The sequence below is a fragment of the Vicugna pacos genome, chromosome 5 (genome assembly GCF_048564905.1).
Source record: "Vicugna pacos chromosome 5, VicPac4, whole genome shotgun sequence".
Taxonomy (NCBI): Eukaryota; Metazoa; Chordata; class Mammalia; order Artiodactyla; family Camelidae; genus Vicugna; species Vicugna pacos.
Window position 1 is genome coordinate 23,204,501 of NC_132991.1, and position 18,015 is coordinate 23,222,515.

General features: G+C 37.7%; 1 protein-coding gene across 9 annotated transcripts in view; it reads right to left on the bottom strand.

Moving 5' to 3' along the window:
* The window catches only part of GTDC1 (glycosyltransferase like domain containing 1), a 344,764-nt gene that overhangs the window by 228,714 nt on the left and 98,035 nt on the right, over positions 1–18,015 (bottom strand). For all 9 annotated transcript variants that reach the window (XM_072960919.1, XM_072960917.1, XM_072960921.1 and 6 more), the window contains one exon: positions 15,572–15,775. In XM_072960919.1, coding sequence (XP_072817020.1) covers positions 15,572–15,750 — 179 coding nt within the window. In that variant the 5' untranslated portion in view covers positions 15,751–15,775. The remainder of the gene's footprint in view (positions 1–15,571; positions 15,776–18,015) is intronic.

Sequence of the window (18,015 nt, forward strand, 5' to 3'; positions counted from 1 at the left end):
CAGAATTGTCTGTTACTTAGTGAGCTGCTCTGTGAAATGCTGGAGGTGCAGGGCAAAAGAAAAGGATGACAGATTTAGAATGATCTGGAAGGGGGAAGTGGGGAGCAGACTGTGAGCAGTTAGAGTGTTTAGCTTAGTTGAACTCTTTTATCAGGTATAAGAAATAATTTAAATAGAATGTCTAAAAAAACGAAGGCAGTCAACTGAGCAGGTTAGGTCTCGCCCTCTGCAACAATCTGGTGAAACCTATTTCTCCAGCTCACTTGCAGCAATTTTACTTTCAGTCCCAATTAGCAAAGTTAAAAGTGTATTCAGAGGTTTTCAAAAGAAATAGGGAAGCCTATTTCTACAGAAAAAAAAAAAGCAAAACTAATATACATAAGGTCTCTTGAAAATTTTTATTTACTAATACAAAGCTTTCAAGCATATTATAAAGTTTTAAAGATATATTCCAGTTAAATAATCTGCACTAATGTGGTGGCCAATGACACAGCAGGCCTGAAATAGCCATTTCTATTGTGAACAAGAAACTTTTGTTATGTTTACTAAAATTCAAATTGACTTGAAGAAAATATATTAGAACAATTATTTTCATGTAACAAATATTTGGGGCGGTCACGGCATTCAGCTGTTATTCTTTTATTAAAATTAATGTGACACATTTCTGCATGTTCAGACATCCACATAATTCTTTTCTTTGGGGTTTAAACAGAGAGATGATACTATATATGTGAAATAACTAATCTGTATTTAAAAATTATAGGAATTCTATCATAGGTATGAAATGCTGCTTTTCTTTAAAAAAAAAAGCAACAGGTATTGTCAAACCTTCAGATACATGAGAAACATGTACACCCTTTTTTCTCTTTAATACTTCAGTCTTTACTAGATAAGGGTACAATTCAACCACCCTCTACTTTATCTTTTTCATAAACACAGCATTCTTCTACACACTTTCAAATCAAGTACCGAACAAAGTACCTTACAAAATAGGAGTCATTAACACAAATGTTAGGTTGAAGAAAATGAATAAACAGTGAATTGTTAATTCACTTTTTCTAATTACAGAAATAGAAATATGACCACTATTTTAATTCAATATCACTACCTGCTATAAGATTTAATTGATTGTTGCTGCTTAGGTAGAATTCAAAATTGATACCAGAGCTGAAATAAGTTAAAGAGAAACTTAAAATCTGTGAGTAATATCCATGCTATCATTTCTTCCCGCCCTACCACTGTGAACCACCTGTACTGAAGAACAAATGTAGTGACATGTGGCTGTGGGCCACTCTTTAAATATTATTTTTTTACCAAAGTATTAATTCCTGCCATCTCTCCTACTTACACTTTAAAGGACACAATCTAAAGGCTAGAGTTTAAATAACAAAAAATAAAAATCTCAGAGCAAACGAGTTACATAGAGGAAAACCACAAATTCTGACTTCACAGTAATATGACTCTTCAGTTCACAAAATATTCATGGAACATTATCATCTCACTTGATCCTCATAACAAATCCTGAAGGTAAATGGACAGGGTATTTTTTTTTTTACTTTCACCATTTTGCAGATGAAGATAGAGAATGGGAGTGATGTGCCCTTAGACAGATGAGTGGCTGACCTGGGCCTTGAATTCAGCTCCTCTGACTCCTCATCCAGTGCTCTTTCCTGCTCCCTCACAGCTACTGTGTAATAATATGTCTAATAGGTACCAAGAAAAAAATCACAGCCCGTCCTGCGTTCCTGGGAATGCCCAAACACCGAAGGAATTCACTCTGTGCGGCTAATACTTGTAAGTCAGGATTCGTCAACACCTCTGTGCCTCATCTGTGGTTTGGAGCTGCAAACAAATACCACATCAGTCAGTAACTCAAAACAAGTGAGAGAAGGATTGACACTCCATGTCTATGAAAAAAAAAAAAAAAGAAGTCATTCTTGGTTTGATGTGCTTACCAGCTGAAAAAAAAATTGAAAAAAGTAAAACAGAAATGTAAATGAATGCTTATGAGTTCAAACTGAATATTCTAGGTTGCAAATGTGGAAATTCTGATTCAGATGGTGCCATTTCATTAAACCCTATTAGAAGGAAGACTTCAGGTGACTCATATAGATAAACTTGGAGAGAAGGGATTTCCCCGTCACCCCCCACATTTTAAAACGTAAAACAAAAATACCAAACAAAACCAGGTTGCAATATCACATTAGAGATCTTCTATAATTTTTCTAAAACCTAAGACAGATCAAGTTCCTAACTATTCATGCCCATGTAAAGCCTAAATCCGTAGTGACAGAAGTATCAACTTTTTTGCTGCAATATAAAACAGGTCATAGCAGAATGTAAATATCCTGAATTCGCCGAGTTTTGATACAATCAATATCTGAAGGATTTATCATCAAAAAGGACAACTGCAATAGAAATCCTAGAACATAATAGCTGAGAAACATTGATAATGCCAATTCCTTAGTTCCTGGAGCCAGAGAGGGCTGAAGGGTGAAACAGCAAAACAGAAAACCCTATTCATCAAAACTTCCTTTGTCAGTAATTCTAAGAGGCTGGTACTCACCACAACTCCTCTCAGATTTAGACATCTAATTAGAAACTGCATTTTTAATACTAGTTAATACATGTAAAACATATGCATGTTGAACATATTAAAGAACAAAAGTTTTCTGGGAGCTTTTTTCCATGGAAAAAAATTAAAGCAAACTCAACACTGTTCAAGTGGATCACTACCATCTGCCAGCATTTTATCTAAAATAAAACTGATTGAAAGTAGGCAAATATTAAGCTCATGTTTCCAAAAGCCTGAATGTTTTTCAGGTAGTTCAGTTCTAAAACTGCCACTGTTTCTCATTCTTGTGTGCATGTGTCTGTATGTGTCTCTTCTTTTTTCTACTCCCAGTTCTAAATACCAAAATCAGACAATGAAAATGATTACTTACATAAACTCTACTTACATATTAAATACTCAATACTCACATTTCAAAGCAAACAAGACCTTAATTCTTAACCTCTTCTTCTCTTACTTTTCTTACATTTTTCAAAAAATACGGCAAATAGAATATGAATGTCATTAAATATTTGTGAACACTTGGAAAAAATAAGAATACTGCTACTGAGATGATTGCATAGTTCCACTAATCACTCTTCATGAGCCCCTGAATTATAATCTCTTCATTTCCATCAATACAAGAGTCAAGGATTCCTAGACCTTTGTAATAATGGCACTGAGCTATTGCTTGAATTCCTGGCAGCAATCCTCTTATAAAATGGTATAGAAAAAAAATTTTTTTCAATAAAAGTGAGTTGATGTTTTTCTGTTTTAAAAAGTTTTTTAAGAATCCCCTTTTAGAAAACTGAAGACCCTCAGAATGTTACAAAATGAAAGCTAAGAATTACTACATCTGAATGAGAAACGTATCTACAATACAAATACTACACACACAATATAAAAATAATACGACTTTAATATAATTGGATTTCATGAAAAATTTTTCATTGTATTTAAGCTTATGATGGAGTAAAAGAAAAAAGTGGCAAAAAATCATTCACATTCTTAGCCACTTTCATTTTCTGAAACTCTTGGAACCCATCAAAACAGTTTGCATACAAATAAATATCTGTATTAATACTGGAGTGAAAGACAGGTTACCAAGTGTGGGGGATTTCCCTAGAAACATATTAGTGTATGACCGCTTTAGAAACACTGATTCAAGTGAACATTGTCCAAATGGGAAAAAAAAATTAAAGAATTAAAGGAATAGAACTATATCCAACAAAAGAAACCTAGTTCCTACAGCATACTGTCCTATTCACCAGTTTATTATTTGTGTCTGGCACACACTGAGTGTTCTTCAAACATACGCCTTACTAGACCAGACTACTGAGGAACAGACTGGCTTTTCTCAACTAAATACTAAGTACAGTGGCAATCACGAGCTTCACTCATTCATTCTCACTTGAGATCTAGTATAATATAAGAACTTCATAGATGCACTTAATACATAACTTTATTTTATATGGTGAGGGTGGGGGGGTTAAGTTTGAGACGTTAATAACAAGTAATCAAACGCTTTTTGATTATATGTGTATGTGTGTGTGATATGTAGATACATATATATATTATATGTATTATAAATTTTATTTAAATGGAGAAAAGACATAGTGTTACATTAGTTTTTCAAAGAAAAGGAAGTTTTGCTACATTGAAGTACATGGAATAACTTAAAATGCTGCCAAAGAAAACCCACTGATCCAATTTAATGGGTAAATGTAAATGATTTACAATTGGCACAGCTATTTTGAAAATAATTATAACTACTAAAGTAGCTTAACTATGATCTCTGTGATTTTGTCTAAATTAATTTGTGTCCCAAATTCTTTTCTTATGGACAGGACAAGGGTAAATTTCAATTTGGCTCCTAGACAGATTTTGTAACTGGTAAAATGCAAACAATACAAATTTCATTCATATTGCTGATTCCTTGACTACTTTCCATTCCTACTACTGTTATTCTCATTCAGAGTCTCATTATTTCCACATTAAATGCTGATTGTCCAACGAGCATCCCTGCCCTCGTCTGTGGTCTCCATCCTGTACTGCTGTAACAACTGTCCTGTGTATGGTTTTCCTTACCTCACTCCCGTGTTCAACTGTGGCCCTCACCGTGTTTTACCTGCAAAACATTGCTTCCTCTTCTTCAAATAACAGCAGTGCAATTTTCCTTTTGCTCTCCTGTACTCAGTTCGTATGGTTTGGATGAGGCTGACCCCACTTCCAGATTCCAAAGTGTCCGTGTGACCCAGGCCTGGCCAATCATGACTTTAGATGTCTTTTACCACAGTAACAAGTTCAAAGTCCGTATGATTAAGAGAGCCCTTTCACTCAATCTGAGACTTTTGTTACAATGGCCGAGAGAGGTACACTCTTTCAGAGAGGGTGACTAAGCTGGAGAGTACAAACTTAGCTCTGGGAAAGATCCATTTGTAGAGAGCCAAACCAGAGGGAAGCAGAGTCGAGAAAACAAGAGGCCTAATGACCCACTGGATCCAGCTGTGCCTGAAGTCGACCACTCTGGGACTTCCAGTTATATGAGCCAATATGGTCTCCTTTATGTTTAAGTGACTTTGAGTTGGGTTCTATCATGTGCAACTAATAGGGCCCTGAATAACAGAGCCTTCAAAAGATACTTAGTTCCTAAAACAAGAGGTCCCTAAATCCTTGAATTAAGAATGCTCATGAACTAGATAAAATCTGCCTTATCCTCCCAACCTGAATGCCCATGACTCTTCCGAACTCAGTATATGTTCATGCTAAACCAAGATTTTGGAGATTTCTAAATATTTCCCAGTTCTTCTGCATTAATACCTTTGTTCACAACACTCCCTTTTCCTACAGCCCTCTTCCATTTCACCTCCATCTATAAAAATCTCTCATACCTTCTCAGGCCTACCTCAGAGTTTCCTGAATGAGAATTAAAACTCCCTCCTCTGTACCTCTTGAGTGAATGCTACCCTCTCTGCAGTACTGACTTCTGTGTGAGTCTTATAGGAACATCTTCAGTATTTAGTGTGCATGTCTTATGTTCCATGCCCTATAGAGACAGATAGCTAACATAAAGGTCAAGCACATTCTCTTTGAAAAGGCAAATATGATCATGAATATCTGAGGCTGGAACAGAAGATCCAAACAAATAATAAGTCATACCAGAGCAACTTAAAAGATATAAGCACTACTGGAAAGAATTATTGCCCAGAAGTCTCTTAACTCTAAAAACAAAAGTTAAATATCCAAGAAGATACACGAATAAGACAAGAAAATAATTCCTATATCAAATGAAGCAGCAGTAGAAAATGAGTTGAATGCATGAGAGACAGAACAAATTTGTCTTTTGTGTTAGAATTCCTTAGATCTTGATCTTGATTTTAATTCCTTGTTTATGACATCATAGAACTCAACAGAAGAAGTCAAAACCTTTCGTTACAGATGAAGCAATAAGACTCTAAGGCTAAAAAGTGATTTTTCCAAGGCCAAACAATTAACTGATGGCAGAGCTGGAATTAGAACCCAGGACTGCTGACTCCTCTAAGTGATGTATATTCTTTTAATTAACTCCTTCATGTATACGTACATTTAAATATATCCTATTAAAGATTATCTGAAGATACATTTTTGGACAGAGTCTAAACCAGAGGCTACAAACACAAAAGCCTAAATGGACTAGTTAAGTAACAAATGTAAGATACAGGTCGGCAAAAAACAATGGCAACTAGATGTGTCTGTGACCAACACAAAGAACGTCTACTTGTCTTAAAAGCAGTAAAAATAAAAAATGCTTAAAGAATTGCAGTGGCCAAGCAAAATACTTCTTTGGACCAAAGTCTAATCTCTCATGTACCCCATAGCTTCTGCACCAAAAATTAAAAGGCCACTCTTCATGGGGGGCCACTGCTGAAACTAAAAGGCCTTAAAATACAATCATGTGAAATTTTACAAAATATCACAAGTATATTCTAGATTCTATAAAGCTTCCTGAACTAAGAAAATTTTTTTTCCAGAAACATTTTTATACAGGGGAAATTACAGAAAATTATATTTTCTATTATCAAAATTTACATAAGGGATGATGACTGATTTCATAGTATGATTAATATAACCCATAAAAACAAATGAGTAAAAGTATAGGGAATTACTTAGTTTAATCCCATGAAACTGAGTAACACAGGCCTTTAAATGTCTCTGAGCAGTTTCTGTGCAGAAGAGATGATATCCCTGGACAGAGGAAAAATCATTATAAATTATATGCAAGGTTATTACAGAGTGGGGGAAAAGCATGTTGAAATAAAGGGCTTATTTTAGATGGAGTGGTCAGGGAGGGCCTCTCTGAGAAGGTGCTATTTTAGCTGAGACCTGCAGGATGGGAGGAAGTAAGCAAAGGTGTGGGGAGGGGGCGTTGCCAGCTGAGGGACCAGCAAGGAGCAACAGGACCGGAGGCAGAAAAGAGCCTGGGGCTTCACAGGGAGTGGACAACGCCAATGCCAGTACTACAGCAGATTACTGAGATGCCCAGGTGAGAGATGAGGTGGCAGAGGTGGGCAGGGCCCAACACTCCCTGTGCATAATTTGGATTTTTACATCTGCAAGGCAAAGTCACTGATGGTTTTCAGTTGGGGATTATTTAACCCAAGCTACTAGCATAGCACTTGGATATACAGGCACTAAACTTTTATCAACTGAGAGTTTACTAAATGCTTACTAAGTGCCCGCACTGTATGTCCACGTTGGTCACGGGTGCTTTTACATCACCAGTGCTAGCAGCATAAAGGCTCCTAATACATGACGGTGAAGGGGTAAAATGGAAACAAGCTTAGAAAAGAGCCGCAGATAACTCGTCCGGGGGGATTACAGTCAAACCACGCCCCCACCCCCGCACTCTCTCTACTATATATATATTCAGTCACAGGAATTTCTCCTAAAACGGAAGAGTAGAAAGTTTCTTATTATCAGCATGAGATAGTGAACAAAAAGAAATACAGGACAGACTGTTTCCAGGAAAAGATTCTCTACTGTATAGGATTACGTTCTCTGAAAGATAGAAGACCAGAGGGACATGCATGCTCTTTTGTGAGCACAAGGCCTGATTCAGGCCCTGCCTTCCGCCCGCAGTTACCCTTGTGGGCTGTCTGGTCAGGAAGCCGGCAGGTCCATCGTGTGGAAGAACCACGGAGTATAAACAAAGGAAAGATGGACAGGAATTGGTCATTTAACAAACAGGACAGTGTGCCCAAAGGTGGCTAGGAGGCAAAGTTGACCCAAGGAAACAGGGGAGCATGAAAGCTTCCCTAAGAGGGGAGGCTTAGGTGAAGGGAAGGGGAGCAGAGTATCTGCAGCACAGCCGTAGTGGCCCCGAGTCAGCACATCAGACACTTACACCTGTGCGCACCCGATGCAGCTCCCAGAGCAAACACACTTTCATTGACTAAGACCTTAAGAAAAGCAGAAACATTTTCTTAAATAAACAAACAAATGTTGGGAGTGGACGTACAATGAAAATACCTAAAATCTGCTAGATTAGAAGCACTCTGAGATCAGACTTACAGTTTCAACTGTTATGTAAGAAATAAGCATATTGCTCCTAAAAGCAAAATTATGAAGGTCCTTACTCTACAGCCAGAGCATTTTTATGCAATAGTATTATTCTGCATCTATTTAAGGATGTTTGGGTTTTTGTTTTTGTTTTTTGCCATTTCCACTTCATTCATTAAAAATAATGATTTTGTCTCCTCTGTAAAAGTGTAATAAACATTCAGTTTGTCTTTTAAAATATAGTTGTCAAACTTCAAAGGATAAATATATGGGGGATTTGCCTGATAGGTCTTTAAGGTACAGAGTCTGTTAAAAATAAAATCTTGTATCCAGATGCACTCTTACCTGGGGGCTGTACAAAATCTTAAATGCAAAATTTTATTTTATTTTTTAAATATGCTAAAAGGAGTATTAAAAGCATGCACTTGAAGTTGCACTGTCATGCTTAACTCCTAGGATACAGTGGATTCACAATGCATACTACTAACTACACAAACACTTTAAATTAGCAGTCTGTGGTGAGAATAAACTACGAACTCCATAACAAGAAAACTTTTTTTTTTTCCCTGCTACTGGAATATTTTACTTCTTGAGAGTGCCCTAGAAGACACACAAAGAAAAGTGGAAAAGATAAAGTCTGGAAATCCTCCTTTGGGATGCATGTAACACTGTTCATTTCCACCTCTGCAATGGAGGACTTGTTAGAGTAATTTAAAAGTTAGTCATTCATGTGTGTGTGCATAGTTTTGTATATGAAAGTGAGAGAAGACAGTGAGAGAAAAGACAGGAAGAGAGAGACAGAGACAGAGACTGACTGGATGGTTGGTTATTTGGCTTGCAGTATGATTCTATTTCTGTAGAGTGGGGTGAGCTACGTTTTCAGCATCAAGTCCAGATGGTTTTATACCGTCAATCAGAGGAGAGGTCACTGAGATGAAATCTTGTGAACAAAGCCCTAAGCACTGTACAAATGCTGGAAAGCCGCTGCGTGTGCTGCCTAGACACAAGAGCAGACTGGCAGAAAAACAGACCAAAAGGGAATCCCACAATTGGGCAGCACAGAATAGGAAAGCCGGCCGGCGGGACAACAGTGATGAGGGAACTCTCGAGCCACGTGTGAGTCAGGGTGTGGGATGCCGCATCGCACCTAATGACAGGATTATTTACATGCTGTCAGAACATCGTCTAAATCCCAAGAAGTGCACACAACTGGTACTGATACAAGGGAAGTGAGTGGGGCAAGCCTGGAATGCTGCCTCGGGCCACACTCATCATGAAGCGAGCGGAGAACTTCACGACAGCGTAGCAGTTTGAGCAAGGATAATCTGGGAATGGCAGGGACTGCGCATCCTAGACAACAATGCTATTTGTGTGTTCATGAGTCTTCCCTATGGTTTGAAAAAAGCATCACATGGTGTATTTTATTTGGATTTAAGGTAACCCCTCAAAAGAGGAAAACTCAAATAACTTGTGACTCCTATGGCTAAAAGCTAAAGAGAAGTGTGCTGGGAAAAAAAACCCGAGAAAAACCACATTCACAAACCTTTAGAAAGGCTCCCGGTTCCCATTCTCCAGCAAGTGTCAAGAAGGCTATGACTTCTCAAGACCCCAAGAGGCAGCACGCCCACTTCTAATACTGTAATCCAGTAATATACTTTCAATCAAGATGTACTTAGGTTTAATTTACTTAATTAACCTGCTTCAGCAGGGTATTAAGACAGCATAGCGGCTACAAGTAAGGGCTTAAAAACAATGAACAGTGTACGGCCTTTGCAAGTGGTCAGACTTGAGATCAAATCACATGTTCACCACTAACTAGCTGTGTAACCCAGTGCAAGTAACTTGATTCTAAGCCTCAGCCACCTCTGCTAAACCAGGAAAACAATACGCAGCTTCCAGCATTGCAGAATGTCAACTGCATGGTAAACAATCAATGTGCTAGCTATTGATACTATTATTTAATCCCATTAAATCTTACTTTGGGCACAGAGATGCAAAATGACTGCCCTGTGTATTCCTAACAACACTTTACTTACCTACAAGTTCTTATCAAATCGTCACTTACATACTCCCAACTGTCATGCACACTAATATAAAGGTGTCTTCATGATTAAAATGGCACTAAATTATTCAGAAAGGTGTATTTTAATAAAACGTTTTATTATCGAAGTATTATTCTACTATTCAGAAAGTTATATTTTTAATAACAGGTAACAACTCAAAATAAGATATAATTGCCAAGCAAAGTAATTAAATTACTAATTTATAAAAGAATTGTTTGAGAAACCACCACCTCTCTTATTAATTCACCTATATTCACTAACTAAGCCACATCTTTACTCACAAGGGCTAGCTAAAAACATCAAACATACATAGGTAATTCACATCAGCTATATTCATCTTCCCAAAGAAAGTTACGGTCGATGTTTCACAGTGAATAGTTCAATTAAGATTAAAAAAACTCACACATTCCTTGAAAGAGCATCTGCTTAGTGAAAAGCCACAGTCAGGGTACTGTTTAAGAAAATGGCAAATCATAACAGAATTATCTACAATCAAATATCACCTTAAGCTTGAATTCACTTTATGCATTCATTACTTGACCCAACTGAACTTTCATTCAATTTATTTTCTGTCCAACTATGTGTACCTTTGCCCCTTCCTGGACATAAAAAAAAAAAAGGTCAGAGGTTGGAAGTATGGAGAGGAGGTATCATAATGATAATCAACACCACTTAGGACTTGTGTGGCTACAAGAAACAGAAAACCTAAAAAGCTAGAATTTGATCTCATGTAACACAAGTTTGGAAAGAGGCGGGGCAGCGAAGGTGTAAACCAACCTGCACAAGGACCCAGCCTCTATTAAGAGATTTTTAGTTAATGAAACATCTTTAACGACTATAGTTCCATTCAAATTTTTCTATTTTGTTTGGAGTGAGGTTTTAGAAGTTACGTTTTTCTAAGACATATCCATTTTGCCTGTTTCCAAATGTATTAACACAAAACTATTACAAGCATTTCCTCTTTTTTTTTGATTTGTGCCATATCTGCAGTTACATTTTTCACTCCAAAAATTAATTGTGCCTTTAAAAAAATAAATCATGCTTGTGGTTTATATGTATTTTATTATTTCAAAATAATTAATTTTAGTTTGTTCATCTCCATTATATATACATGCTTTCAATTTCACTATTTTTTACTCTTTTTATTGTCTCCTTACTAGTACTACTCCTAGATTGATGTAAGAGGGGCCTTGCCCTGGCCCACAAGCTTCAGAGAGCCCTGCATATCACAGTGAAAATAAAATAATAATAAAAACAAATGTATTAAGATGATGTGGCTGCAACTTGTCACTTTAGATGAAACCCACACTGTGATATGCAATATGTTCCTTATGACTCAGTTCTGTTTTTTAGGATCCATTACAATTCCTTCTGTGACCCGTGAATTATTTAGAATTATAGTTTTATGTCCTGACTTACAGGGTTTTCTAGGCATCTTTGTTACTGATTTCTCTCCTGTTCACACCTGAGAATGACTCCATCTGAGGGGTGAGGGTGGTTTGTGGAGGGCTGCTCGGGGGATGTGGGGGAGCCTGTGGGCACTGGAAGAGCGGGTGTTCCTTCAGGCAAAGAGCTGCAGACACTGATGGCAGGAGTGGCCGGGCACACAGAAAGAGAAAGGAACACAGGTGGGCACCAACACCCTCTGCTACAGGTGTCCCCGGGCAACTATTTTCATTCACTTGTAACGCACTCTCCCATTCTTTTATTCTTAGAACCTCCTTTCCTTATACCAGAGACAGCACCTAATAACACTGTTTGGTACCTGACATTTTGTCACTTAATATGTCTTGGAGAGATTCCCACAGGGGGACATAGAAAACGTCCTAATTTGGGTTGATGCCACACAATATTTCATTTCAAGAATGTAACATAACTTAGTTAACCAGTCCCCTCTATGAAAATTAGGCAACCACAGCTTCAAAGCCAGTTACCACTCTAATTTCCAGATCCCTCTTCAGATCCTCTCTTACTCTGCTCAGCTATGAACTTAAAAGGAAATGTGTTACATTTTACAAAACATATCTCAGTGTTTTAGGAAGCGAGGGTTTTCAGGTAGCTAGGTGGCTATAACCTTCCAGCCTTTCATCAGTCATTTCTGGCAGCCCAGATGTTTTATTTTTTCATCTTTCTGTTTTTTATTTTATTTTTTTAGTGGAGACACTGGGGATTGAATCGGGACCTCATGCATGCTGAGCATGTGCTCTACCGCTGAGCTGTACCCCTACCCCCGAGCTGTACCCCTACCCCCAGCCCAGGTGTTTTGTCCTCACCTTATCACCTCACAGTTGCAGACATCACAACCACTGTCAAATGAAGAAAAGGGGAGACGGCTTTCTCTTTTTATAAGCAAGAAAACTAAACCAAAAAAAAAAAAAAGCTCAGTTGGAAGAAACTCCAGAAGTCATCTACTTAAATGTAATTAGCCTGAGTCCAGCCCTAGCTGTAAGGAAAACTGGGGAAATGTGGCAGAGAACAGGATCTTCATGACCGATGGCGGTCAGTGGAGTTTTACTCCCGGGGTGGGTACTTAGCCACCACAAAGAACACAGGATCTATCAACAAGGAAGATGGGCTGTTAAGTGGGCAATGATCAGTATCTGTCACAATACCTCAGATGGAAGGCAAGTATCACTGTAAGCATCTGAGAGTGAAAAAAATCATTTTAAGTAAGAGTGATTCTTTCAGTTCAGTAAAGATACTGCAAAAAGAAAAAAAAAGAATGAAATATCTTTGATGCCTAATCTAGGTATATTTTAAGAAAGTAGAAGTGCTTGATCCTGGGACAAATGACTCATACATTTCAGAACATGAAATTTAAGGCCCATCCTCAGAAACACTTTTCTGCATTTTTGTGAAGTTTCCAGAAGGCAAAGCTTTAACATAACCTAATAATTATTAAGCTACTTTTGAGAAAAATAAATTGTGGAGCTTTCATAATCTATAATAAAATTAAACAGCTCTAAATGTGAATCATGATGTATTCTTTTTGCTGTCAAGATAAAGCAGAATCAAACTGATTAATTAGCTTGGAGCACTTATTCTTTTAGTAATAAAATATTTCCTGAATAATAAGCTTACTAAAACAATGATTACATGCATAGTAGTTTGAAAAAAAAAACAAACCGTGTACCTACATTCAAGATCTTTCACATCAGACACGTTTCTACTAGTTCAGAGTGGTTTTGCATAGTATGCAATAGTGGTGCTTAATCATTTTATCTTTATGAATTTTGGTGATTTCATCGTCAAATGTGCAGAGTAAGTAACTGGAAAGCAAGAACTTTTCGTATCTTTAAAAGTCTCCACAGAGATCAGATTTACCTGATGTAATAAAGGTTATTCTTGCACTTCAGCCTAGGGTTGAGCTAGCATATTTTCTAACTTAGTCTAAGTTTTCAAGCTGTTGCTATTTTTCCAAAAGTATTCAAACAGATTACTTGGTAAAGAGTAGGTAAGTTATCATTAGTCAAATATAACTATAAGTTAGACTGGTGAGGCATATCTTTTAGCGAAGTCTGATTAGATTAATAAGTACCATTAACTGCAGCTTACACGGCTGACCTCGAAAGATCACAGATACCACTGCTGGGACCTGGAAGTATGGCTATCACAGAGTAAAACTTTATGTCACCATCTTTCAGAAATCTACCTCCCAAATAAGACTGCTTCAGAAAGCCCTGTGACATTTACCCTAAGATGCTTCAGGCCTCATGGCGAGTAGGGAAGCCATGGGCGTGGAAGTGTCTGCGTGCTATCCACACACACATATTTGTTATACAATAATTCCATGTGGAAACACTGCACAATCAAAATGAAGTCTAACAGCAGATAGAGAAACGGTTCTTTTCAATTTTCAAATCATTGTATTATATCATTTGGTGTGTGTGAATGTATTATATCAAATGGTAATGTTAAATGAAAATGTGCCACATAGTCAACAGGATTACTTGACCTAAGTAATATAATGCAATTGGTGCTGCGGAAACACAATTAAATGAGATGTGAAAGCAACTCTAAACAGTCGGATTTTAACCCAGCAATAGGCTTATTACTGCCTTTAAAACTTTTATATTGATCCATGCATTGACATTTCTAATACTACTAGTGACTCCACAATATTCACTGAGTGATATCAGAATACAAAATGTTAAATTAGGTAAGGAAAAATACACTTTAAGATTTGAAAAATATAAAATTCTCAATATACCCTCCCCCAAACAGCTTTTAGCTTTATAATCCCAAGCAACATGACTTGAGTGCCCACTGCTATTCCAGCTGACAGTGTGAATTCTCAGAGGTGATACAGGGTTTCCATACACCAAATGGGTTATTTTCTGTCCAGAAATTACTATGAAGAACAGCAGCCTACATTTAAATCTCAAGCTGCTCTCCCCCCGTCACTGCTCTACCGTACAAGCAGCAGCAGATGGACACGGCTCTGAAGCCGAGGTGGGCACTGCAGCTCGCGATGTGCCCTGTCCTAACACCGTGTCTGCTCGAACTCCATTCGTCATCACCCAGGCACTCCGCACTCCTGCCTGAACTAATGCGGTCCTAACAGAGGGGCCCAGAATGGTAAGATCATCAGACAGGGAAACCACGGTAGGATAACCTTCCACCATTTAGCCATCGGGAGACACACGGCAGCAGACACGTTCAGGGGTATTCCATTCTACTTGTTTCCCATAAAATAGAATCAGTATTTCTCACCCCACCTTTTCAGTGTGTCCCATCAGACTTTCTAACAGGTCCCCCTAGCTGCCACTTCCTACCAATTCAAAATTCAAAACTGAGGCCTGTGTCCCCCAAATGTATTCATCCTTCCAGACTAAGCAAAGGTTACCAACTCTATAGAGCAACCTCCAGTTTGTCACACCCAAAATCAACTTCTTTTTTCCACATTATCATTGCACTTGCATGTCCATTTCTGCCTGAATAGTCTTTAAAGCCTGTAAAGGCACAGACCTTGGTCATATCCATGTTTCCAAATCTTAGCTCCTAGTACAGAGCAGACACAGTAAACTAAACTAAAACAGACAACAGTGGTTATGGAAGCAAAAAAACAAAAACAAAAACAAAAAACCAACACAGAAACAAGCAAAAAAAAATGGGCACAAGATCAACTCTCATCTCAGGCCAAAAGATGCCATCTACACCCACACACGTGCATGTGATAAAATCACAAGACAAATGAGAAAAGGCACGTAGGGTCTAAATGAGGCCACTTTCCTACTGGCCAGGTGTCCTCAGAGTGTAAATATATCCTGCTCTGCCATCTCTAAAGAAGTAGCTACTGCAGTCACACTGAGCAATTCCATAGTTGGAGAGGAAATTTCATAGAGGCCAACAGAGAAGCAACATCCCCGTAACGGGGACAGTAAAAACGGGCTGGAGATGCAGCCAGAGTTCTACTCACCTGTAACGTGCGCTAGGGGGGACATTCTGAGAGAAGTACAGAGCCGATGTCCGTGCTCTCCAATGCCATTTCTTTGCTGGAAGCGTATGAAGGACACAGTCTTCTAACTCTTCTTGAAGCAGATCCACCAGCTGTTTATGGGACCCTCCATAGAATGCCTCAACAATGAGAATACTCATTGGTCCTTTCAAATCTTCACAGATTCTAAACAAAAAGAAAAAAGAGATTCAAATGTATATGTATATATATATAAAGATTTTTTTAAATAAAAATAAGTTAAAATATTAAACCCAGAAAACAAATAAAATAATATACAGACATTATTTTTTTAAATAGGCTTGTCCCATTTTTTAAAAAAAAGTATGTAACACTTGAGGCTTACATTTTGGAATTCATATTTTTACACCAATGAGAGGAAATAAAGATGCTTTATTTTCCTGATTTCTGTTTTCTTCATGGCCTAAGATTGCTTCCACAATGACTTGGTTTTTTCTCCTACTCCAGGAAGTTTAAAGCCCTCTCCTGCTGTGGTGACTCACTTCCCAGTGGAATGGCTCTGACCCTGACCCAGGAACCTCAGAACTGACTTGGCCAAGAGCTCCATCCAGACTTGGAGAGTTACTGAACTCATGTCCTAAGACTTCTGCTCCAAGGGGGCTCTTCAGTTGTATGGACCCTTCCAGTCCAGAAATGTTCTGATTCTGGAACTCTCATATTCATCCATCTTTAAATTCACCAGCTATCAATGCCCCCAATGAATCCATCTTTCAAAGAAAGCACATTCATATTCAAATCTCAATTCTCTAGGGTTAAAAATCTTAGGACACAATTTCCTCAGACATGGCACATACCTTGACCACCTCCCCACTACTGTCAATATCCTTCCCCCAAAGGAAGACCAAAAAAGTGGGGTAAAGCTGTATGTGAACCAGCAAAATTTCTAGTCTTTCTTTAAGCAACAAATGCATTATGAGCAATAAAGTAACACTGTTATTAAGGATGTAAAATTTTCATCACAGAGAATTGGCTGTCGAGCAACATTTTATTTTAATAATATGACTTTTGTTAATGTACTCAGTGAAATAAAAATATATGTATGAATGTAAAAACTTTCATATACATTTAAAATTATATGCTATTTCCTGTAAGAAGTAAAGAAGAAATATTACTTGGTATGTAACAACTACATTGTTTAAAAAATACTCCAGATGTTTGAATTCTCCTTTATGACTTAAGTAAACACCACTCATTAAACAGCATATTGCTTTCTTTAATAATGTTGTTTCACAAAATTATTAGTCTCAAAAACTCAGCGATGCTCTTAACTAAGAAAACTGTGCTTTACCTCTCTCAGTCAAAGCAACGCCTGCTTAAATTGTCTTTCAAAGCAAAAAGTCTCAAATGGTTCTCAAAGAAATAACTGAAGTGGAAAAAACTTTATTTCTTGATGTCTGAATCTTCCGATGAGCATTTCTGGGGAAAATATACAAACACATATTTCTGCAAAAGAGGAAGCAGTGTTCCTCAGATGGAAAAGGCATGAGCCCTGGGGTCAGGGAGATACAAATTTGAAGCTCAGCTTGGTCACGTTCCACCGACCTGTATGACCTTGGACAAGTTACCTAACAAGGCAGGATTTAGTCTTACCTCTGAAGCAAGGGTAACAGCACCAACCTCAGAGATGTATTGTGAAGAGAAAATTGAAGCATAATAGCTAACAAAGAGTAATAAGGTCTTTTGCCCTTCCCATTATTAGTATAAACCACCTTAGTTAAGGAGAAGGGATATCTTAGAATCCTCCAGCATTTTAAAATCAATCATCCTCAGGGACAGCTCTCTAGTCACCAAAGAAAGGTGGGAAAGGTGGAAACACAAGCATTTGAAAAGCAGTGGGTGTCACCCGTTCCTTACCAGCAGCCTGTATTTCAAATATAAATTTGAGAGTCCCACAGATTTTGTGGGTAAGAAGTAAACTCAGAAACTGAGCTATGCAGAGGCTCGATTTTTTTCAGGCTGGTTGGAGGCTTCGCCTTTAATAATGCTGCATTCCATAAGTTAACAGGCAGCCTCCAAGTTGAACAACATGATAGCCATTAATCCTTCAAATATGGAAATTTCTAGAACATAAATGAAAAACCAATGAAAGGCAATTTTGAAAATTGTATCAAAGGTTTCAAGAAGAAGTAAAAGCAGTTTAACATTAATTTGCTTACCACATCATATGACAGTAATCTACTATCTTGCTTTATTTCCTCTGAGCTAATCACACTAAGGTGTATATGCTTAAAATGTCTCCAAAAGAATCTTATAAAAATGACCTGAGATATTTTCCCAAATGATGGAATGTGATATAAACCACCCTAGAGAATATTTCACTCATAAAACCTCAAAGAAAGCAATGTTAATATTAGGGGGAACAAAGCTTTCTGATTCTTCATTACTCT